This window comes from Trachurus japonicus, chromosome 15 (assembly GCF_045865225.1).
Source record: "Trachurus japonicus isolate A0001 chromosome 15, Traja_1.0".
NCBI classification, from domain to species: domain Eukaryota; kingdom Metazoa; phylum Chordata; class Actinopteri; order Carangiformes; family Carangidae; genus Trachurus; species Trachurus japonicus.
In genome coordinates this window covers 11,812,195-11,836,287 of record NC_140921.1, presented here as the reverse complement: position 1 = coordinate 11,836,287, position 24,093 = coordinate 11,812,195, and the positions used below count along the sequence as shown (strand labels likewise).

Sequence of the window (24,093 nt, the reverse complement as noted above, 5' to 3'; positions counted from 1 at the left end):
GAGGATTAAAAGTCATTTTTCCTGCATGAATTATGGAGCAACTTGCATCACAGCACACAATCCTGCACACCAGAGACAGATGCTGCTGCTTTGAAGTTGCACACTCTGATTACAGAACAGGCCCAGACTATAAAATAATATAATTTGGAGATAATACGTTTAAGTGCAATGTTAGGTGCCTGCAGGCTGATCTCAATTAAAAGGCCTGTCAAACCTCCTGCTCTCAGCAAACCAGACTAGCCTACTTACTGTATATTACACAGTGGAAATTGCCCTGACAACTTCAAGTCAGTTTATGACCTTCACTGAGCCCATTCAGATTCTCGCTGACTTTGCCCCATAACACTAATCTGCACTGCATGAGTCAGCTAGGAGCGCTTACAGACGCAACCCATAATCCACAAAACAAACAGGAAGGAAACCGGCCGCACAAAAAAGCTGTGATATTAAAACTCTCCGGCTGAGTGATGTGTGTGTGAAAAGATTGTTTGTTTTCAAAATGTAAACATTAGAGGAGAGTTCATTTTTAGGCACGCTGGGAAGTGGAGTTTATAAACCACACATTAGTCAGTTTTCTTCAGGGCTCATAAATATAGATTAATGGCTCTGGAGTTACACTGAACTGTAAATCTGTAATTGACCGTCTGAAAATCAGGAGTTCAAATTACCCTTCTGACTCATACAGATAAGGACGTGATAACTTACAGCTCGCAGGAAGTGTGCTATTTTCAAAGAAGGTTTTTAAGTGCTAAACAAGCACAGACAGCGGCAAGAGCTGAAGCCACAGCTTTGGTATCACTGAGGCCCATGACATTTATTCCTAGATCATGTTAGATTTACTTTTGAATATTTTCACACAACATAAAGCAGAAACAGTTTGTGACATTTGGCACATAAACAGCCGCTGCTGCGTCGCTGCCTTTCTCTTATGTGATCACGCCTCATATCATGTAGATAGCTATTATCTCAAGCCTGAAGCCAATATCCCCCCCAAATACCAAAAGGAGCAACCTTTTCAAGACTTCAGAACAGGCGTTTTTTATTGAACTAGCTTGACAGGATTGGATTACTGATTCACTTGTGTTCTCAGTGACGAGATGTGATGTAATTTCCTGGTTATTTCTCAGGTATTTGTTTGCTCTCAGCTTCTCCTGCGCTGTGTTTGCCGTGTTTTGCTGCGCTGTGCAGTGACAAGAGGAACCAACCCATGACCTACTGTGCTTGTTTTTCTTCTGTCACAGGGTTGGAGGTCAATTCCTTTTAAATGCAGCCAGCTTTAAAAATCCACTCGGCTTTGGCTGGAAATAAAAAAATGGTGATTCATTGAATAAACCTTCGCTTGCCTGCCTGGGCTGCCTGTGTTTGCTTGAATAGGTGATAAACAGATCCGGCGAAAATTTATTAATCTATTTATACTGAGTTAATTATTAAGTCCATATGTGGAGGAAGCTCTATTTTTCATTGTATCTCTGCCTGACAAGCAGTGTTTACCCTCACCAGTTGAGCTCTGCTTGCTCTTTAAACAGGCTTTGTGTCGAGTTGCTCACCCATTATGACAAACCCTCTATTGGGGCCTCTGCTCTATTTGTCTGCCTGCAAACTGCCACCGACTAAACAGTCACATGTGTTTTTAAAACTCACTGAGTGACACATTATTTCTTCTCACTCCAAATGGCCTGCCTCTCCTGCTGGTGCTGCTCCCCGCCTGTCATACTTTCTGTTTTTGGACCCCCCCCCCGATTTCAGGAGAGAGAGCTGTTGGAGATAACAGCTCATCGCACACACAACACCCACTTATTGTATACTCTTCTGCTTCAGGCGGTTAATTGCTTATGCTTATCTTATACTATATATCCCACTTTACTGCAAATACAGCAAGGAGCTCTTAATGGGAATTCACAACCTCGGAGAATATTTCTGGATCATGTTATATTAATGTGCTATTATCATCACCTCTGATTTCATCTGACCTCTCTTCTCCTCTATTCTGTCCCTCTAGCTGACAAGGCTTTGGCGCACACACACACACACATACACACACACATATACACACACAGATTCACACACACACTGACAGGCTGGGGACTGCAGCACTAGGCCAGTATTGATTGCTGTGGAAAACACTTTGGCATGCGTCCAGAGCCATTTCTTCAGTACATGGCAGTAGTCCATGCATGTGTTTCAGTGCTTGGAAAGCCAGCTTGTAGGGAAATTAGATTGTATTCATTTGCTGCTTCTTTGATTTTTCCTAAGGGAAAAACCCTGAATGGGTAATTCAGGCATCTGGGATGCTAGTTGTGTTAAGTGTAAGTGGCTTAGATATGCGACCAGCATTTTGATGGATAAGGTCATTCAGCTGAATGACTGGAGTGTAAATGTGATATGGCACTTTTTTTTTTTCTTTTTAAGAATATCCATACAGTACTGCTCTCTGGTCTTGGCCAGTCTGTGTATTATACCAAATCTCCCCATTCATACAACAATGGCAGGAATTTAGAGGTGGTGTTATGTGATGTGAGTGTGTGTATGGATGTGTGTGTGTGTGTGTGTGTGTGTGTGGGGGGGGTTAGTGTGCATTTGTGGCGTGCGCGCATGTGTGCCTCCTCCTGCCGCAGAACAAGTCATTAACTCTGAACACTGCCCTCCAGTGAATTCCTCACCATTGCTGAAATAGCATGTAAATTATTACCAGCTTTTTAGGATAGTGTAATTTAAAACCTTTAAAATGGAATACCCCGGACTTCAAAGGCTATAAAAAAAAAAAAAACACGGCAATAACATTTCCCATTGGTTTGGGAAGTTGTCATTCCTGTCCTTCACAATCTTCTGATTCTTTTCACCAAACTGTTTTGTGTCTTCGTTGCCTAAGTAATGATACGTTACAGCAGCGCCCAGTTTGTCAACACACAGGAGACTTTTGCTGCTCTTTAGCTGGGTTTTTTCCACTTTGTCATTGACTAACCACTTGAACAGGCAAACATTTGCCTTGATGCATGACTCCAGTGCCCCCAGCTACAGTGGATCGTTATTATAACCTTTGAGGAGAATGCAGCCACACACGACACAGCTCTTGCTTAATACTCAATCTGATATTTTTGCACTCTTTAACTGTAGATGGAGCATTTTGAACCGTCATGCATTTATTTACCTCCTTCCTTTATGTGCATGTGTAGGTGTGTGTATGTGTGTATGTGCTAAAATACAAAGGTACAAAGCTGCAGTGATTCAAGGGAGCTGACACAGCTTTTTGGTGGTGTCACCTTACATGATGGATGCCTCTCCCACTTTCAGGAAGGCTTTGAAAAACTCCTGTTATCTCGCTATTTTTCTCTGTCATTACAGCGGGCGCAAAGAATGCTAAGTTCATATATCACCTCGGCTCATGTAAGAGCAATCTCTTAATGGAATCAGTGAATAAAAGATGAGTTCAGCACCCCGCAGATATTACAGCAACTTTTATGCATATGAATAAACTGCATGCATCAAGTGCCGGAACATTATGTACAATAATTTTCACCTTTTTAAATAGTCTACCTTGAACTCTTTGTAGTCTTGAAGTGGTCTCAAAAAAAAAAACCATATTCTAATTCAATTGTCCCTGGCTTACTCCCCAGAGCTCCTGTTTAATTCCCAGATAAGTTTGTTTTGGGACACTGAAGCCAAGGTCAGTCATGGGGAGGGGAGATAGATAATGAACTCATATTGTGTTTCAAACCCTCGTTCTGTTCCCTCTCTCTCTCTCTGCTTCTTTTTCTCTACTTCTCCTCCTCTGTCTCCTCATTGTCCATGTCACCATGTCCATTACTCAATTACTAATCTCCTTTGGCCTGAGGAATTCCAGCGCTGACCTCTCTGAGGCAGCAGGCTGAAACCTTCCCAGCGTGACAGGAGCAACCTGTGTGTGTGTGTGTGTGTGTGTGTGTGTGTGTGTGCATGCATGTGCGTCGTGCATCAATGTGTGTATCCACAGTATATAGAAAGACACCCACCCACCGGGAGCGTGCACCCCTTGACTCCCCAAGCTGAAAGTCCTGTCCGAGCGATGAGACGCTCCTCCCCAGAACGCTGACAGTCAGGAATGCCTGCCCCCGCTGGATTCCCTGGAATTGTTTGGGAGCGATATGGAATATTTAAGAGTTTCATTGTTTCTAATTGGATCACCGAATATAGAATTTGGAGGGTCCCTCATGTTTTGTTTTGCCACCAGTATACGCCGCGGCATCCATATAAATAGAATGATATGGATTTTAGCGAGTTTAATTTCAATGAGATTGCTGGAGTCATGGGTTGCTGGAACAGAGTTATCTACAGTTTCACAGCAGAAGTCTGTTTTTCTCCACTTTGAGTCCATTATGTGCAGTCATAGCAATAAATTCAGCCAGTAATGTTTTTGGAGATATCATGCTGCTGCAGTAATAACATGAATTATTGATAGAGGAACGGAGGCAGAATGCAACATTCGGGGGCTGTTAATGTGTTACCTTGCATTTTAACTCAATCATAAAATGAGCAGTTAGAGAGCGTGCGCGTTTATTGACACACCCGGGGTAAAGCGACGGCGACGCATTAAGACATTGAGTGTGGGATTCAGAGTGTATAAATGCTCTTAATGCATCGGTGTAGGAAGTGTCAGTGAAATGACACCCGGCTGTTTGGTATGTTGCTGATGTGGAGTGTCACCTCTTGGCTGTGGGCTCGCAGTCCTCTGACCTATATTATCAAGTGGCCTGCTGGCTGTGTCTGCTGCTTTGTTAAACTATAAGCTGCCTAACTCGAAATGACAGCACAGTGTGGATGGGCGGCATTTACAGAAGAGCATGGCCCCAAGTTTCTAAAGCACATCTTTGAAACCCCCCCCAAAAATCCAAATACTGAGTAGAGGACCCCTGCGACGCTGATGAATACCACTGGAATGATAAATCTGGTAGAGTCACATCCAGAGCTGCAACAATGAGTCCATTAATGGATTTGACAGAAAACGAAATAACATTATTAGTTATATATTGATTTATTAAACTAAAAAGAGGCCCTAGAGTTAATGTAACCTAAATATTCTCTCAACATGTTCAGTTTACTATGATAGACCATGGAGAGCAGCAAATATTCACATTCAAGACATCAAAACGTCAATGATTTATGGACTGTTTCTCATTTTCTATCGGCGATATGATTTATAGAAATGTGTCAGCTCTGCAAAAATGTCAAACCTTAACTGGATCCAGCTTCTCAGATTTCAGATGTCAGACATTTGCTGCTTGATCTGATTGCGCATTGAATATCTGTGTCTTTAGGGCGCTGCAAGTCGGACAAGATAACTTGTTTAGTGTCTGTAAACCAAAATGTCGACTGAATTGACAGGTTCTATTCGAAAATGAAAATACAGGTTGTAGCTCTTGTTTGGACTGTTTCTCATTGATGTTTAAAAAAATCTTGAGTTTTTTTTCTTCTCTTCTCTATAAAAGTTGAATTAAGGAGAAACTGAGCGCGGTTGTAGATCCTTGAAGACGTTTCACCTCTCATTCAGCGGGATTCTTCAGTTCTGTTTTTTTATTTTATCATAGCAAGCCAGGCTGGTGCAATGTGGCTGTTATGAGCGTTTCTCAATAACTGGCAGCTTCTCAGAAACCTACTTCGCAGAGGCATGGCATATTTCTTAATTCTACAGTATTTGCTTTCAGATTTCTCAATCCAATATCATGACTTATGCAAACCATAAGTCAGTACTCAGCTTCCTGCCTGGATGTGCCGTATCATGCAGCAGCCCACAGACTTCAGCCTAGTGTGAGGCTGCCTGGTAAAGTTAGAAAAAATAAAAAAGAAGGGGAGAAAAAAGACAGTATATAGGAAAGCTAATGGTTGTAGCCTGTTTTTTTTTTTTTTTTTTAAAGCTGCGGCTCTGTTCATAGAGTGATTATATTCTGGACTGTGTTGACAGCTGCTGAATTGCTCTCACCTGTTGTGTTTTGCTCTCAAGCCGAACAAGTCCCCAAACAGGATCTGTTGACACTCACACAAGGCACCGTGTCATTCAGCTGATTGATATGGAGGGAATGGCTGTGTGTTTTTAAGATTTGCTGTTGTGCCGTGTGTATGCCCTGGTGTGCTATTGAATTACTTGAAGTATTGCTATTTGACTCACACATCATCAGCACCAGAACTCTCAGTGCATTATTTTTTTTTAGTTTCGAGTGGACCGAACTGAAATATTTCACGTTGTCAGCGGATCGGATCAAAGTACAGTAGCTAATTCTGAAGAGATACAGTACAATGTGGTTTTCTTTTCTTTTTTTTTTGGCTGCGGGCTGAATGCTATTTACTGTTGCTCTACATTATTCAAATGGCCTGCTTTTCTGAAGGCAGAAACAGCAGTCACTTTTTCATTGCATGGAAAGCTGGTTACAAGCACCCGCCACCACTTGACAGCTGAAGACAGCTCATTATAAGAAGACCGAAAACCCATGTTTGATGTTTCTACTTAGTGAGGGAGGCACAGCTATATCAAGCTATCCCTCGCAGGCTTTTCCTTTATAAGGAAATACTGTCTCCAACTGGTTGGGATTTGATATGCCTGTAGTTGCAGATGATGTGAGAACTGAATATGGGTAATTGTATAGACGGAGCAGTCAGAGAGAATCAGAGGAGCTGAAAAGTCATGTGTTCATGTGTTTGTTTTGAGAATATAGAGATAAAACAACAGGAACACTTTGAAATAATGCGTTAAAACGGGTGAAATGCAGCTTAAAACGCAACAAAGAAACCAAAAAAAAACTTGATATTTTAAGCTTCACAAAGGAGGGATTTTTCCGCTGAGCCGCATGGGCTTTTTGGGATTTTATTAGGTTGTATAGGTGTAGCGTTTATTGCATACACCCTTTATGCTTTCATACAGACCGTGCGTAAATATGTCAACATTGCGTAAGTGAGTGTTATTTTAATGTGGGTAATATGCGGGCTCTTTGAGGGGGAAATGTGTACAGGCAGACAGATGCCTAGTAAATTGGAGATAACCAAGTTAAACATCAGAGACCTACTCAGAATGTCTGAGTTTCTGCCTGCGCACATCTGTCCTCCAGATTTCTCCTGTTTCTGTAATAGCCATCGTCCAGCACACACCACTCCACTCTGTTGGTAACAAGCACTTCATCCATTAGTCCTTCAAATGGAAACACATTTAAGCATCTCTGCTTCCTTCAACTTGTGCTTCTCGGGAGTACGAGAGTTATTAAAAGGGGCTGAATCAACCTTATGAGCGGAATAAAGCACAAACACAAAACCGCCACAGCTAAATCCAGCCTCGGTGTCAGCTCGCACACGTGACTGCTATAGATTTACATTTATAGTTTCCTGACACTGTCACATTAATTTTATTGTGTGTCAGGGAGACCACTGGCTCACAGCTTTCTCCAGTTCATTCATTACACCCTCGCTGTAACAAATTGCATTTCTTCTTCTCCTCTCCTCTTTGAAGGTGTAATCAGAGCCACTGAGTGTGACTTGTGATTTGAAAGCGTAAAATCTCAACATTCACGGTGAATATCAGGAGCCCTGACTTTCTAAATGCTAATCAAAAAGTCTAAAACATCTACGTCCTCATTGACATTGATTTAACTGCTGGCATAAATTCAATTCAGCAATCATCCACATCATCCATATTCATGCTGCCGTAATTTACTTACATGAATGTGCATCCACAGCCGCAACACTACTCGACGCACATACCAATTTAGCTGATAAATGAGGACGTCCTGTTGTTTGTCCTGTTTCTTCTTCTGGCTCTGATTTGAAGCCTCTTTTTTGACCCAACCTTTGATCCTGAATCTGCCCCTTTATATAGGCTGCATTACTCACCAGTGGTGGGATTTAACCAAGTGTTTACTCAAACTCTGTACTGAAGCACAAGTTTGAGGTATTTATACTTAACCTCCAGTCTGTTTTACTTTATGATGATACTTACAGAAGACGAGTTTCTCTAAAAATCACAAGGACCACTCATGTGATATTATGCAGTTCTGTGTTATATCTAAAACTGGACTAGTGCGTCTACTTTTACATAAGTACAGGGTCTCAATTCTTGCGGCGATAGAGTATAAATAAGCTGATACTGAATGGTCTTGTCTGCTTAGTTTCATTGTTTCCTAATGTGCTGCTTGTGGGGAGTTTTTTTTATTTTTTTATCTGTACTTTCTATCCCCAGAATAATTGCATAAATATGTGCAGTGTGAGTGAAAGAGTTTTCTTTGGGATTTCACTTTGAAAATTTCAATGTCAGCTGCTGTGCCTACCTGCGTATACTTCCTTGTGTCTATTCAACAAAAAAAAAAAACTGCCTCAAACAAAGTCATTAAAACGGTTGTACTACCGAAATGACCTTGGCACACTTGCATTCATATAACTCCCTTTATGTTCCTTCTGATTGTAATCGGGATTCTGCCCTGCCTCCTTGCAGCACGAGGTAATTGCAGTGTCTGAGAAGGTGATTGTGCGGCTGGAGGACCTGGTGAAGTGGACGGTACCAGACTTCTCAGGATGGACCCACGGTCTGAAGGCCGAGCCTCTCAAACCCGCCGTGCTCCGCGAGCTGGGCACCAACGGGAGGCGGGAGGCCCTCCACCGCTACCGAGAGAGCACCCTGACCAGCGGACTCAACTTCAAGGATGTCCAGAGGGAGAGGGCACAGCTAGGTGAGCGCCTGAAGAATCCTCAGTTTTCTTTTTCTCGTCTTTTGAGGGTACTTTTTTTTTAAAACCATCTCTTTATTCTTTAAAAGGTTATATACAGTATATACTGCAGCGTTTCCATTTTCTCTGCGCTGCTTGTGTTGAGGGTTTATGTATTTGTGTCCCGTCTCCACCATAAATCAGCTTATGTTTATTGTCCTTTGGTTGGTTTAACAAGTGTTGTCTTGACTGGAGTAATTCATCAGTATGTTGTTGGAATTCCTCCCGATATAATGAGCTGAGAATCACACTAATAGAGGCAAGCTAGAGGTAATGGCAGCGTGTTTGCCAACGCATTACCATCCCACAGTATAACAGCTCTGTTTCCAAGTGTGACAACAACAAAGGCAGCATCGCACAAAAAAAAAAAAAAAAAAATCACATAATTCAGCTTGTAATGTCTTTAAATAACCGAGTCGCATCAAACTGCAGTCTACAGCACCTCTGATACCTTCTTCTATCCATCAGTTCGCCTCGTAATTGTGTCTGTGCATCTCAGCAGCTCTAAGGATCATCGCTGTGTGCGTCTCAATGGTTGTCTGGCGTATTCATCATGTACATGGTGCCATTAAGTGTCGATGGGTCTTTGATTCTTGCACTGGGCTCTTGGGGTCTCTCTACAGCAATACCCATGAATCAGGCCCGACGTAGAGCTGCATGTCTCTCTGCAGATGACTCACCTGATGCAAATAGGAAACTCTGGCATTTGAGCCTAATAATCAGAAAGAACATAATGTTCCCTTTGAAGCCGTTTCCCACTTATTTGTCTCTCTCTCTCTCTCGCTCTCTCACATGGCTATGATGTAATGCCTAATGCTGATTATAATGGTATAATGTAGCTTAGCAAACATGCTAAAAATACCATTGGAATTACAGTACCTCTTGTCAGGTTGTGAGTATATGTCTCCAGGTTATTAAAGCCAGATTTTTAAGTTTTATGATCCTCTATTAAGTAATTTTTTATAATCATTTGAAGCCCAAAGCCTAAGTGGAAGTGAAACTGCCGTGGGTTTAAAATATGAGCCAGTTTTTGTGTGTGTGTGTGTGTAGAAAATGGTGGTTTATTGATGAATCTTGCATGGCTTTCTGCCCGAGATCTTCCAGCAAGCCAAGCTGTTGTGTGTGTGTGTGTGTGTGTGCGTGTCTTTTGTGTGATGCTGTAATGCCCTTGATTACTCGACATTGCTTGAATCTCATACGCAAAAAAAAAAGGACAAGAGGATCAATAATGGAAGCTTTGTTGTTATTCCAGTGATCAATACAGTTTGATTGTGCTTGTGGGCGTGTGTGTGATTGCTCGCTTTCATAAACAGAGTTGTCAGCCTGTTTCTTAAATGATATTATGTTCCATATCATGGCTTTCTATAAATGTGCTGCATCGTCTAGATTTTATAGATTTAGCTGTTGTCAGTGTAATAACCTGACGATGACGCTATTGTTACCGAGGGGTTGTGTGTGTATGTGTGTATGTGTGCGTGTGTGTGTGTATGCCTGTGCGTGCGTGTGTTGCTAATGAGCGGCGCTGCCGTTAATGACTCCATCAGGCTGTTTCTAAATGCACTTGTCACTCCGATGGGACACTCCGCCAGAGAATCTGCCCACTCAGCAGAACGGGCTCAGACTCTGGCAGGGCACCAGAGACACTCACACGCACACACACACACACATATACACACACACACATACACTTTGACACACTTACACACACACACACATACACATAGATGGACACGTGCACACATGCTACACACCGACAATCAGTGGTGTGCACTCACTTATCCATTTGTTTGTTTGTTCACTACATCTTTGGCGTGTGTCAGTTGTTGACAGTCTGACAATATGAGAGGGGCATAGTTTTGGGAGAGAGAGAGCGAGCAAGAGAGAGAGGGAGGGAAAGAGAGAGAGAGAGAGAGAGAGAGCGAGAGATCACTTATTCATCAAGGCAAATGCATGTTACTCTGAGCAAGGGTTTGCATAGAAATATGAAATGTGCCACTGCAATGCTGCTGACTACTGAAATGAAATATTCATGCCACAGCAGCAGATCAGATATAAAAGTACCCTTAAAGCATCCTGTAGCTGAATGTCCGTAATTCTGTGTAATACGTTGGCTCATTGACTAAACTGGCTTTTTTTATGACGGAGCTATACACATTTTTTTGTTTTCTTTTCTCCATTTTTTTTGTTTGAATTGTATATATATGAACAGAATAGCCCGGAGTGGCTGAATGATATATTTGCTGATTGTTATTCTCGGGCTGATCTGTAACTATGTCAGAGGAATTGGATTGTTCCCCATAACAGGATACTGCAGCAATACCACAAGCTGCACAGAAAACCATTGTGAGCTAAAGAGCAATAAAGTGTGCCATTGTTATCGAGGGAAACTGTTCTTTCTCTTTCTTTTTTTTTTCCAAGTGCATATCCTAACTTTTCCTGGCATGCTGCCAGTGTGAATTAAGTGCACTGTTATGTGTTTGTGTCTCACAGGCAACATATGAAATACTACAAGACATATGTGGCTCAAAATCGCAGAATGCAATATTGTTTTGTTCTTGATCTGCACCACACAGGGAATTACATCTTGCTGAGCGAACAAAGCTGCATTCTGTCCTCGGAAACGCACGGAGACTGAAAGCAAAGATGCACACACACAAATTAAAGTAATTAATTAGGGAGACAAGTGACCTTCACTGCTGTCCTGCAGCATCCGTAACTGTGATTCTCAGAAACCTGCGAGGCAGAGACATGATTGGCATCATAATTGAAACTTCAGGCTGCAAGACTGTTTTTTAAAAGAGCAGTTGACTAAGCACACAAAGGCCTTTTCTTACTCTCCTTTGAAAATATTTATTCATTTTCTAGAGTTCAGGCTGGTTGAAGGAATGATGTGACATTTAGAGAAATCTGAAGTGTCTTTACAGTAAATGTGAATCTACCATAATAAGAAGCGGTTTAGCCAAGCTTAGCGTAAAGAGTGGAAACAAGAGGGGGGGGAAACGTAGACCGTGGTTAGCATGGTAACAAAATCTGCTATAACAACCCAACTAATCTTGTTTGTTTAAATGTTAAAAACACAGTGCTGTAGTTTTACAAGGGGTTATGCGCTGAAGTATTTCCTGGCGGAGCTCAGTAACTTCTCGCTGTAAGGCTGCCATACTCTTTATCCTGAGCTAAGCTAATCAGCTGTTGGCTCTAGACTCATATGTAGTGCACAGACGTGAGAGTGGTATCAATTTTCTCATGATCCCCACTCTTAGCAAGACGTTAAGTAAAAAAAAAAAAAAGGTCAAACTATTTCTTTATTGTTTTTTTATTTGTTTTTTTTAAGCATATTTATATTAAATACATTAAATGCTCCATAGAGATACAGTTAAACACGAATTACATATAATCCATCAAGAGATCAGGGCAAAGACAAGTGCTGGGAGTATTTTACAGTCCTTACATAATATGTAATGTAATCCACTTAATCAGGTGATGCAAAGTGTCCACTCACTTTATCTTGTAGTGGAGGGAGTATTAGAGCTTCTTTTTACAGTTAAAGCCACCAGGGATGGCTTGCCAGGGAAGTTTACATTCTGCCCCTCTATCTCTCCCCTGAGAACTGGCCTGATTCTTTTTTTTTTTTTTTTCATTGCTGCCTGCCGAAATTGGTTTCTGGTCGTATACTACGAGGCAGGAGCGTTGGAGAGCTGTATCTGCTGATACAGTTTGTTGGCTTGTGCTGGAAGAAACAGAGAGCCATAGATGGGAAAATAATACAATAAAATGAAGAAAAACACATACTCACAAAGGAGTGCTCTTGCTCGCAAAATAGCTCAATAGGTTTTTTTTTCTTGTCTTGTCTTTTCTCCAGTTGAAGCCTTAAGTGCAGAAAGAAAAAGAAAAACACTAGTGAGTAGATTATGAGTTAAGATGATGTGGAGGATTATACAAGGTCACAGATTGTGTGACTCCTGCATTGGAAAACACATAGAGGGGAGCTCCTGACTCCTGCCCTCACCTATGGTATCATCTGTTGCTGGCTCATCCCTCAGTGCTGTGAGGATCAGGGCTCAGGAAAAAGTACAACCATGCAGGCAGAAAATAAATAAATATATATATAGGAGTGAATTGAAAAAAGCATTCAGCCTTTTACTTTTATACTGCAGCAGATATTGTGACTGTGGTTATCCATATCTTAAGAGATCAAAGATATTTGTTAAGAATATACGGGCGCTTTCATACTAAGACTGTAATTGTGCCGCTTGACCCCGCCGGATGCACACAAGCGGATTGTGCTAAACTGCAGGGTGCATGATGGATTAAATATCAGAAAACATTAACATTTTCATGGAATATTCAGCAAGTGATGGTAATGAAGGTCAGTTATTATTATTCAAGGAAAGACAGCGTTCTTTATGCGACTCTTCGCTGCATGAAAAGCTGGAAATGGTTCATGTTTTCCTTCCAATATTTCCATCAGTACGCGGAGAGAAATTCAACGTGGCAGATTTGAATCAAAATGCACTCTGTTGTGATTATTTTAAATATACATGATCCATCCATGATAACTGACCTTCATCCCCGTGCATTACGTACATTTTTAAGTGCATTACATTCATTTTTCTGCTGTTTTTGTCCAAATGGACCTACATTTTTTCCCTCATACATATGCATCAGGGCTAATTTACTCAAGGACACTTCAACCTGTGGATATAAGAGGATGAGGATTAAACCACCAACCTTAGGAGAAAAGTAGAAGAAATCAACATACTTCACCAGTTTATTACCATCAAAATGCAACTTGAGAGTGATACTAATACAATTTTTTCCCCTGAGTCTGTTCAAGTTCACTAAAAGTCAATATGGCCTCCACAGTCTGAATTAATAAAGCTGGTAGCCTACATATACCTGCAGTGTTTTGGAACCAGGTTTTCTCTTTGTGTTTTTCCGGACAGCGTTTCTTTGCAGCATCATTGATGTTTGACTGAACTGGAGAGGGAATTTAGTGCAAAAAAGAAATCTTTGGGAGATGTTCACTTGCTTGATTTGAGGCTGCTGAAGCTCCATCAACTCCAGATAAACTTATGGATGTATTTTTTATTTGCACATTACCAAGACTCTGGGGTTTTGTTCCTGATCACTTCCATTAGTCCCTTGGAGATCAGCATAAACAGCTGTTTCAGTGCACATATGGCCACCACACAACTATTGTGTTAAAACATTGAACCTGTCCTTTAAATCTCACACACTCAATATTTTTTTTCATATTATTTGATGTTTTTTTCTCAAGAAACTCTTTCACAACCATCCACAATTAGTCAAATTTTCCACAGCTGTGAGCTGCTCTTCTATTTCCTTTGTGTATCGCCTAGTGCAACAATAGTGTCCATCAACAGCACATTCAAAAAAAAAAATCAAGCTTTTCTTTTGAAGTCTGAATACGTTTTTGGGATTTTTGTCACCCTTCCAACACAAACACTCCTCATACATAAAAAGCTTCTCAGAATTAGCGTGCAGCAGGAGATTGGAGCACATTTAAACAATTCTTTATGATCTGAGCTAAACTTACATTGACTGAGCTCGAGGGCCAGCAAGGCACACACAGCGATATCTCTGCGTTTCGAGATTCTTTTACAGCCTCGCCCGCTCGGGGATAGAACCACTGTATTTCCCTCTGATGCAACATCTGATCTGTATGCCAGGCTTGGCACATATACGCCGAGTTGATATCCCAACAATATTTCAGTCGGAACATTTCAATTTGATGTAGAGGGTAGATTCTGTCCCTTTTCAGAGACTGTTCAGAGCGTCACCGAATGTTTATGCGGGTAGGAGCTGGTGATAAGGAAACAGACAGATGCTGTCTTCTCATGGTTGATTTGTCTTGGTGACAATACAGAACAATATTTGGGACTTTGAGTCACTATCACACATGAAAATGTTTTATGTTTCGACTGCAACGTGGGAAGCAGTAAGCGGTTTCTTGGAAAAGATAAAGAGAACGCGTCGTGGTGTTACGAGAGTAATGGTATGTTGTGACTGACAGAGAAAGAATACCAGCCTTTTTTTTTTTTTTTTTTTTCCCTCTAAAGACACGCCACACTGTACTCCTCTATTCAGAATATGTGGCAGATTGTATCGTTTACACTTGTTTGCTTTCCGCCCCTCAAACATATTTGCTTCCCCTTCTGCTTTTTTTTTTCCTGCAGAACTAATCCTACAAACTGTCCAAAATATCTTTTGAAGTAATTTAATGGAGTGTTTGTATTGATTATGTTCCTTTCCCCCACTCTCTCTCTCTTTCCCTCCTGTGCTGGTATGTTTTTTTTTCTTTTTGGTGGTGTTGAGAGAGGGGAGGGGAGAGGAGAGAGAGGAGAGAGAGAGGGGGGGTTATGGCAGTATCTTCTTCATTATGCTCAGACCTGTAGGAGAGAGAATCACAAGCTGTTTTTCCTCACTGATGTGCTCATATCATTAATTCCCTTCTGACTGTGGCCTGGCCGGAAGCCAGAGAATTCTAAATCTGTAAGCAGTAAATTGTGTGCCGGGGTGGAAAAATCTATTAGATGTTTGAGCATGCCTCGAATTTGAATAGGAGAAAAGAGAGAGAAAGACACACTGAGGGAGAGAGAGGAGAGGGAGAGAGAGAGAGAGTGGAGAACGGGTGTGGGTGGGTGAGGTGGTGGTGGTGGTGGGGGGGGTCGACCACCCAGCACCCCAGCCATATCCTGTTATGGCTCACACCGTAATCAAATTCAGCTTCTTCGGATAGCTATATTCATTAATAATTTGTGTTATTTTATTTCTGGAATGTCACATAATGTGTTTTTCGACTTGCACGAGTGAGTGTGTGTGTGTGTGTTGTGGGGTGTGTGTGTGTGTGTGTGTGTGTGTGTGTGTGTGTGAGTGTGTGTGTGTGTGTGTGTGAAGGCAGGCAGGCAGGCAGGCTGGTGGATGGTTAAACAATGAGAATGGCCTCAGAGGAAATGAAGAGCTCCGTCTCTCCATTAGCGAGCTCTGAAACAACAGTTGTGTCTCTCTTCTCTCCATTAGTCAGGTCTGGAACAACAGAGATGCTATTGATGTGACCTCTGCCAGGCATCTTAAACAGGCAGAAAAAGGAGTGAGGGCTTGTTTCATAACACGTGAACCCGTTTGACTCTGAAAATTCCCGGTATTTATTTAATATTAGTTGTTATTTTTCTTAATGAAATGCTTTTAAATCACACGGATCAGGAGTTAGTTTTGATCTGAGGCTGCATGTTGGTTTAGGAACCGTTTCCTCTCTTTTTCTTAAACAAATTGCGTGCCAGTTCCAGTTATTCTCTGACTCATGCTTAAGTGTTACCCAACCAGCAGCCATTCTGGAGAGATTTCTATATCCGTCTTTGTCACAATGATGCTCATTTCAAGTATTACAGCAACATTAATATTTCAGCACAGACTTGCCTTTTGTACATGTCTCCCTGATATGTTTCTTTCTTCCTGACAGTTTCACATCCTGCCTTCAGATAGATAGATAGATACGGATGATTCTGTTCTGCTCAGTAGGCACTCTAGACATCACAGATTGTACAGTTAATAACTCTGCATATTTTATGAGCATGCCAGTCCATCTGCTTTATGAATGCGTGTAAAACTGTCCTCTTCTGGGCGTCCTGTTGTGCACAAAACGGACTTGAAAGTCAAATCAACATTAAGAAAATCACTCAGGATGATGAGGCATCGTCAACAGCGGTGGAATTTATCTTGGCAGCGCACATTTACCCAAGTACTGCGGCTCTTGTAGTTTATTCAAGTATCTCTAATTTATACCCCCTCTTATATAAATATTGAATATGGTGTATTTTTTTACAGATTAGAATAACTAAACAGTTTATGAAACAGATTAAATGAGCTCCACCTCAACCAGCCACAACATTACATTACATATGTATGTAATACACTAATATTCATAGGTTTATTTTCATAGTTTATAATTAATTAAAGAGTCTTTTTCTTTCTTCCCTGGGCTCAACTGTTTCCGATAAGTACACGACGTGATTCACATTATTATTACATCATCTTCAACAAGTGAATCTAGAAATGTGGAGATAATTTTCATTTGATACCGAGGTCACAAACAAACAGAAGATTCACTGTCTGTCTGTACAGTTCATTCTCCTGAACAAACCCAAACATGCGTTTTATCAGCTCATTGTGTGCGTTTAACGTCAGGATTAAAAAGAAACAGAGATCTAGTTCTGTTTCTTAACCCCAGCGACTTCAATCTTGGCTCACCTTGTTCAAGCTTTTCTTCCACCTGAGTTAATAAGACTGACCTGCTCACAATGACAATAATAACTTGACTCCTTAAGTACGTGAGGGTGTGTGTATATATGTGTGTGTGCGGGAACAAATTACCTCTCACCTTAAACACTCGTTTAATTCTACCTTAGCGTTACAGTGTTTAAAAAACACTTTCAATACGACTTGTGCCAAAAGGTAAAAATAGCTCTCACAGCTGATTGCAGATCAGCCTCTCGTCTCGACATCCACTGAATATTTGTCATAATCTGTAAGGCAGAACTGATGTAAGAGGGTTCACAGAGCCAGGCTGCGGGATATAGGCTACACACCGACTGTACTACACTACACACACAGTATGGAAGATAGACGTCTAACCTTGTAGGAATAACATAGTGTTCATTTCACAGCACAGAGGTAATGCATTTTTCCCACATTGGAGGGTAATTGCAACGGGGGCTTTGATAGATTCCAGACCTTTGGTGGGAGCCCTGTGTGCGTGTGTGTGCTCATACATACTTGCTTGGATACATAAGTGCTCTTAATGTTTTTATTAAACCAAAGAAATACAACTGACATAATTTGTGTTTGTAAAAATATCTGGGTGCAGATGGTGTAATATATTTTGCTTTCTTTGATATATTGACTGCCAGGGGAGTTGGAAAGGAGCGCCTTGGCTACAAACAATAGATCACTGATGCCTCTCTGTCCTCCTTCTCAACCTGTCAGTCCATTTCCTTGTTATGTACTGGCCTGAGGAGCACTTGGCAAAATGAGAGGCATTCAGCCAGTCTTGTTTTTTTCTTTCCCCCATGATTTTTTTTTCTTTTTCTCCCCCTCAGCCATAACTCAGGGAAAAGCTGTTGTTTTCACTCTATGTGTCAGGGGATAATATCTAAAGTTAACAATAGCCTAGTTACAGTGTACAGTTACAGTGTCGGGACAAGTTTGATTTATCCTGTTTGAAGATAATTGTTGAGTGTGAAGAGGGGGAAGAAGAAGAGCTGGGCGACAAAAACTCGCAATAAACTACCACAATATGCCAGTGTTTGTTGGGGTTTTTTTTTTTTTCACGAGGATCAAATCGATTCTCGTGGCATTTCGGATCATTTACACCCTCCGTCTTATGACACACACATGTTGCCAGTCATCATTAGGAGCTGGCAAGTTCTTGCATAACAGTCGGCTTTGCCAAATAATCTCTGTGATTCATGTTGTTTTCATTTCGTGGTACTTCGCACCGCGTATTATACCGTATACACAGAGGATCTCCCCGACATGTCCCCGTAAACCCTCGGTCCCCGGTTTGAGAGCAGCCCAAAGATAACAACATGTACAAAGCGCAGTGTAAACATCCAGAAACATAACTTCACTCAGTAAATCTGCTCCGACAACAATCAAATCTAACACACACACACAAACATGCACAAGTAATCATTTGTTAAACAGTTGTCAGTCAAACAGGTTTCAACGCTGTCGAGCTTGTTTACTGCAGGTATGCCGTAGGCGACATCCAAATAGTGTTACGTAAACCTTAATTTATATGAACAAGTATAAACTTAGTGTTTCCAAGAGACAGGAAATATGTTTTCATAGATTAAACAAGTTTTCCTGGAGCTACAACATAAGAGCTGCTTTCTCTCATACCTCATGTTTGTTTATATTACATACACAGAAATATCAATTATAACTTCCTGTTTGTTCTATATCATTGGATGTAGTGTCGACTCTTAATGGATCACTTTGATACTGATGAAGTTTTTGAAACAAGGAAGCTCTGAAGTTATACGAAGACTCTTCTCTGGTTTACGAGCAGATTTATGGAAGTTTATTTGAAATGCAAATTGGATGTAATTGTGTTCTCGCAAAGTCTGCGTCCCGCTCAGTCTAAAAATATGTCTGTTGTGTTTGTGCGTTCAGGTTTGAGTGAGTTTTTGACACATAAATTGTGAGTTTAAGATGTTTTTGGTTCAGAAACATGAGTTCAAAAACATAGCTCAACTCATCTGTTGTGTGGTTTGGAGCTCAGTCTGAGGGGTTTTGATATTATATGTGAATAAATGTAAGCAGTAAAATAAGCCATGAATAGCTCTCTCAGCCACTTTCATTTTGTCAAAGTAGCTCTCAGAGGTCGGAGATCCCAGGTATATACACAAACACACACAGAGACACACACACACACACCACGTAACGGCCCCTTTGATGGCTTTCATAAAATAAAATGACCACCAGAGGAATAAACAAAAAAAAATGGCACATGAACAGAAATATCTCCTACTGTCATTTCCCTCTCATATTGATGTAAAAAGAGCTACAGAAATATTACAGAGAGAAATAACAAGCATTTTTTTTCTTTTTGGCAAGAATGACCAGAGAACATAAACTTGTTATCGCAGCCATAGTAGATATTCTCCACTGAAGTTCTTATCTTCCCTGTGCAATGTGAGACAAGCAGCTCCCAAACACTGTATGTGCTGCATTACAGTGATTACAGCTCTGTCGAGTAAAAAGCGGAGGTTTGCCACATCTGAGGTCGCGCTCCGCAATCTGGAATGAATGAACTTCAAGCCGAGCTGGTTTTGCAGTTTTATCAGAAATTACCTGCTTGTTTAAGCCAGATACTGTGTCTGTCACATGCATACAACACGGCGGTCTTGTGAAAACTGTTTGTGTGCAGGACCGAGCCGGGTGCAACAACTTCAAACGGAGATCATTAAGGGTTTTTGCGGAGAGAAAACAATTGTTAGTGCTTGTTTTTCGTCTTTTTTTCTTTTCTTTTTTTGGTGGCGCTGTTAGGATGTGTAATCACAACTAATTGCACGGCTAAGTATGCAAGAGAAAATCCTACAGTTTGCATTTCTGGGATTTGCTTTTGTGTCTTCAATGCGCTTTATATCCATGACAGCACATAAACAAGAAATCTGAACAGATGGCGCTGGTTTTTAATGACATATTGCTATCTGTAAAGTCTCCCTCTAAGCCGTAGACTAAAACGTCTCCCCTTGGGGAGCGCACCGCTCTAGTTGTTATCATCCCGCTGCTAATGTCACCCTTTTCTTTTGCTACATTGTCAAGTCCTTAAGCTAAATAAATGCAATGTAAATGGAGTATTGTGCTGGATATAATTATTGAAAAGGGGTTCCAGTTGGCTTAACTCAACGGGCTGTTTATTTAAAGCCCTTCCTCCTCCGTACCGATCTGACGATAGGAGCCAGAGAGAGAGGTTCTTATATAATGACAGGAATTTACAATACAGCCACGCTGAATGACAACCCCCCCCCCCAACAAATACACCAACTCCCCCTCCCTCCTCCTCCTCTCTCTCTCTTCTCTTTCTCATTACAGTTTACCATTGGGGAAACATGCCTGTCCCAAATAGCCTTCGCCATCACCACACCTCTTCTTTGCTTTTTCTTTTTTTTGCTTCATTCTTTCACTGAAAACATATTAAATCATTTTTTCCCCCCTTTTACACAGCATACACCCTGAGAAATAAGTTGAGTTGATAATGAGGGGCCCTTCTTTGAGGAAATACACACGGCAACTTTGATCTAGAATGGCATGTAATTCCTTGCCTGACCCAATTCCCAATCTCCTGATAAGATGGTTTTTTTTTCTCTCTCTCTCTCCCTCCCTCCCTTGCTTTAACCTTCCCTGCAGAACTCACTCAAATGGGAACTTGCTGTCCCATTAAAGATACATTTAAAGCCAAACATGTCATCCATTTAATTCTGCAGGAGGGGGGAGGAGGATGTGTGGGGTTGAATACAGGCCCTGTCTACTACAGGTTGTTGAGTAGAGAAGACGGTGTATCCCCCCCCTTCCCTTCCCTCCCCTTTCCTTCCTCTCTCTTCGGGTGACAACCTCTGAGATCTCTGATCACAGCTGCTCAATTGAGTTTGTGTCGGACAGAGCTGCGTGACAAATGAGAGTGGCCGTCATAGCAGATAGAGTATCATCACCTGGGCGTAGAAGCTTTTAGGCTCGTTTGAAGCGAGCGAGAGCGACCTGGAGGGAGAAAAAGGGTTTCACTTGTTTGTGTAGTCAAAAGGCAGCTGCATTTCTGCAACCAAAGATAGTTGATTAAATTTGCTCCCTGTGGTATTTGCACATTTTGGTGTTCTTGCAGAGCAGCTTGTTTTTTGTTTTGTTTTTTTTACTCTCAGAATTGACTGCGCCATAAGTGGATTGACCCCCAAAACCCAGCAGTAGTCTTTCATTAGTCAGGATGCAGCCGGGGACCAGACAGCGAACAGTGTTTGGGGCCAATCCATCACTTCCACAAAAAGAAGGGGGATCAACACGGCGCAAACTTGTCTTTCTCATCTTAAGTGACAACGTGGCCTCTAACCCTTGTAGTAATCATGCTTTCAGCTTTTTCCTGTGATAACTCTGAGGGGCCAAATCATGTGTACAGTATAATTTCATCCCAGGCACAATAATAAAAGGAGGGGGGGGGGGAGGCCCTTCCTGATAGCTCATTTGTAACAAGGCCCCCTTGTTTTTTGATAGTCGGAGGAACCAATTTGGGTTTTTGACAAGGAGCCCCTCTGAATAATTCCTTCATGTATTACAGGACCTATTAAATGCAAACTTTTCAATCTGGCAATCAATAAGGCAGGCAGCTTTCCCTGGCCCCGCGCCAGACACATTAGGGCTGCGAGCGATGGTTGCTAGGGAGCTGAGCCTGCTCAGGGGAAAGAATGTTTAATGTAATAGAATCACATAAATCAACTGGAGGAAAGTGCTTGTGTTGTTTCTTCTTCTTCTTTTTCTCTTCTTCTTCCTCCTCTTCTCTTCTCTTCTCTTCTCTTCTCTTCTCTTCTCTTCTCTTCTCTTCTCTTCTCTTCTCTTCTCTTCTCTTCTCTTCTCTTCGCTCTTTCCTTTCCTTCCCTTCTTCTTCTCCTCCTCCTTTCCTCTCAGTTTAACGAAAACATTTAATATGGGTGTGTGTTTTTCAAAATGTGGTATGGCCGCCACCCCCCCCTTCACACACACACCCCCCCTCTTGTCAACCACAAGAACATCTGGGAAGGAATTAAACTGAGGGAAGTTGAATTTTCTTCATGTTTATGTGTGTGTTTGTGTGTGTTTTTGTGTATGTGTACACTCCTTATGAGGGCTACTTCCAGTATGTGTGTGAATGTGTGTGTGCTTGTCTTTTGTATGCATAGCTGTGTCCCCAATCCTTGTGCTGCACACTTGAATAAATTGAGGTGAAAATTATATAAACGTTTTTTTTGTTGTTGTTGAATTTTATTTTTTTTCTTCTTTTCTTTATCACAGGCCACTGCCCCACCCTGCTGAAATGAATGAGGCACTTTAGTGCTTTACTATAATTAAGAACAGGAGCCAGCATGCATGGAGGGCTCTCTCTCTCTCTTCCTCTCTGTCTATGTATTACACTCTCTCTGTGTGTGTGAGTGTGTGTGTGTTACTCTGCCTCTCTCTGCCCTCTGTACACTTTCAATAGAACATTTCCTCTGGGTGTTTGTGCCCTTTAGTGAGACTATGATTCTCTTAGAAGAATTAGCACACAGACGAGGCCTGTGAATATCTCTTAAAGTCATACTCCACCCATACGTATCTGACACGCTGAATATCCTCAATATCAGATATGAACATTTGTCTGTCATCGCCTGCAGCAGATCAGCTGATACACCCTCAGAGAAACTCCTGAAACCAGTCCTGCAGCACTAGAACAAGTCTCCTAACCCTTCATTCATAATCTGGCTGCGTCCAGAACATTCATACTTAACCATAATGCGGCTAATTACACCGCTAGTGTCCCAGCTGTCTGACAAACCAGCCTCCCACTTGTTTATTGGTCTCAAATTGCCCCTGGGTTTGACAGATAAACAGTTGCTTTCTCAATAAACAGAAAATCCAAACTCAAGACAGCCGTGTTTGACAGATTCATGTGTTAAAATTTAAACATGTTTGGAAATACAAGGTTTTACAAATGAACAATAGATTATACTGCCGCAACAGTGACAACCAATTGTTGGAATGTGTTGTAGGCATCAAATGTTACGATAAATTGTTATTGTTTTGCTAAATAAATGCCGTTAAATTCGTGATTTTGAGCAAACTGGGAGCTTAGGTGATGCAGAGCGACCCATAAACACAACACTGATGTATTAAAAGCTGTTAGCAAACAGTTTACACTTTATACACCCAGCAAGACAGGTTTCTATGATTGTTCAAGCATTATCTCATCTGTCAACTCTATTTTGGTCTCCACCAAATCAGAGGAAAACTACCTACTATACAGTACAGCCTGTTGTTTGGTGCTGACGGTGTAGTGTGCAGTGTGCAGAGTGGGGTTTCTGGGGCTTTTTATTTTAGTGCAAACAGCTGCTGCTGCTGCTGCTGCTGCTGCTGGAAATGAGGTTGATGGAGCAGTGAGAGTGAACCTATACAGTTAAACTTGTGGGCCCTAAAAACCACAATAATGAGTTGATGCTGTGGGAAACAACACACACAGGTGACGGTTCATCACTATGAGCGAGTCCTTTCACAATGCACACAGTCATTTGATCCATTCTTAATATAAAATATTGATCAGTGCAGCAAGAGCTTTGTCTGATGTAATGCCGAACAGAGCAGAGTTAATTGGCTCCATCATCAGTTGTATTATTTATCTGTGACATATGGAAGTGATGAATATGAATGTGACGTGTGGAAAATTAAGTCTTGATATCGATCCCATTTGATAAGCAAAAAAAAAAGGCGGTTTGTCCCTTTAAATGTCGCCTTGCATGCACTTTGTGTTCGTGTTGTGTATGTATGAGCACAGCTTGGTGCTGATATGATAAACGGGGGGAAAGGCGAGTCAGCGCGTGTGACTGATGTGCTGCTGATGACGGACGGCCGCTGAGTCATTTGCAAACGCAGTATGTTCCTCTACGCAGATCTATAAAATAAATTTGAAATATTAATCGAGTTTTTGCTCAACCCTTTGATCAAAATAAGCCGAGCGATGGTGACACACTGTGTGATTACTTTGCTTTGTTTCACCCCAATGTAGTGATTTATTGATGTGGCGTCCCGCGTGTGATTAATGTGGTTTTGTTTACAGCACAGACTATCTTGTAATTAG

General features: G+C 41.5%; 1 protein-coding gene across 1 annotated transcript in view; it reads left to right on the top strand.

Moving 5' to 3' along the window:
* Positions 1-24,093, top strand: part of arid5b (AT-rich interaction domain 5B) — a 78,139-nt gene that overhangs the window by 2,095 nt on the left and 51,951 nt on the right. The window contains exon 3 of the mRNA XM_085799623.1: positions 8,447-8,681. Within this exon, the coding sequence (XP_085655749.1) occupies positions 8,447-8,681 (235 nt within the window). The remainder of the gene's footprint in view (positions 1-8,446; positions 8,682-24,093) is intronic.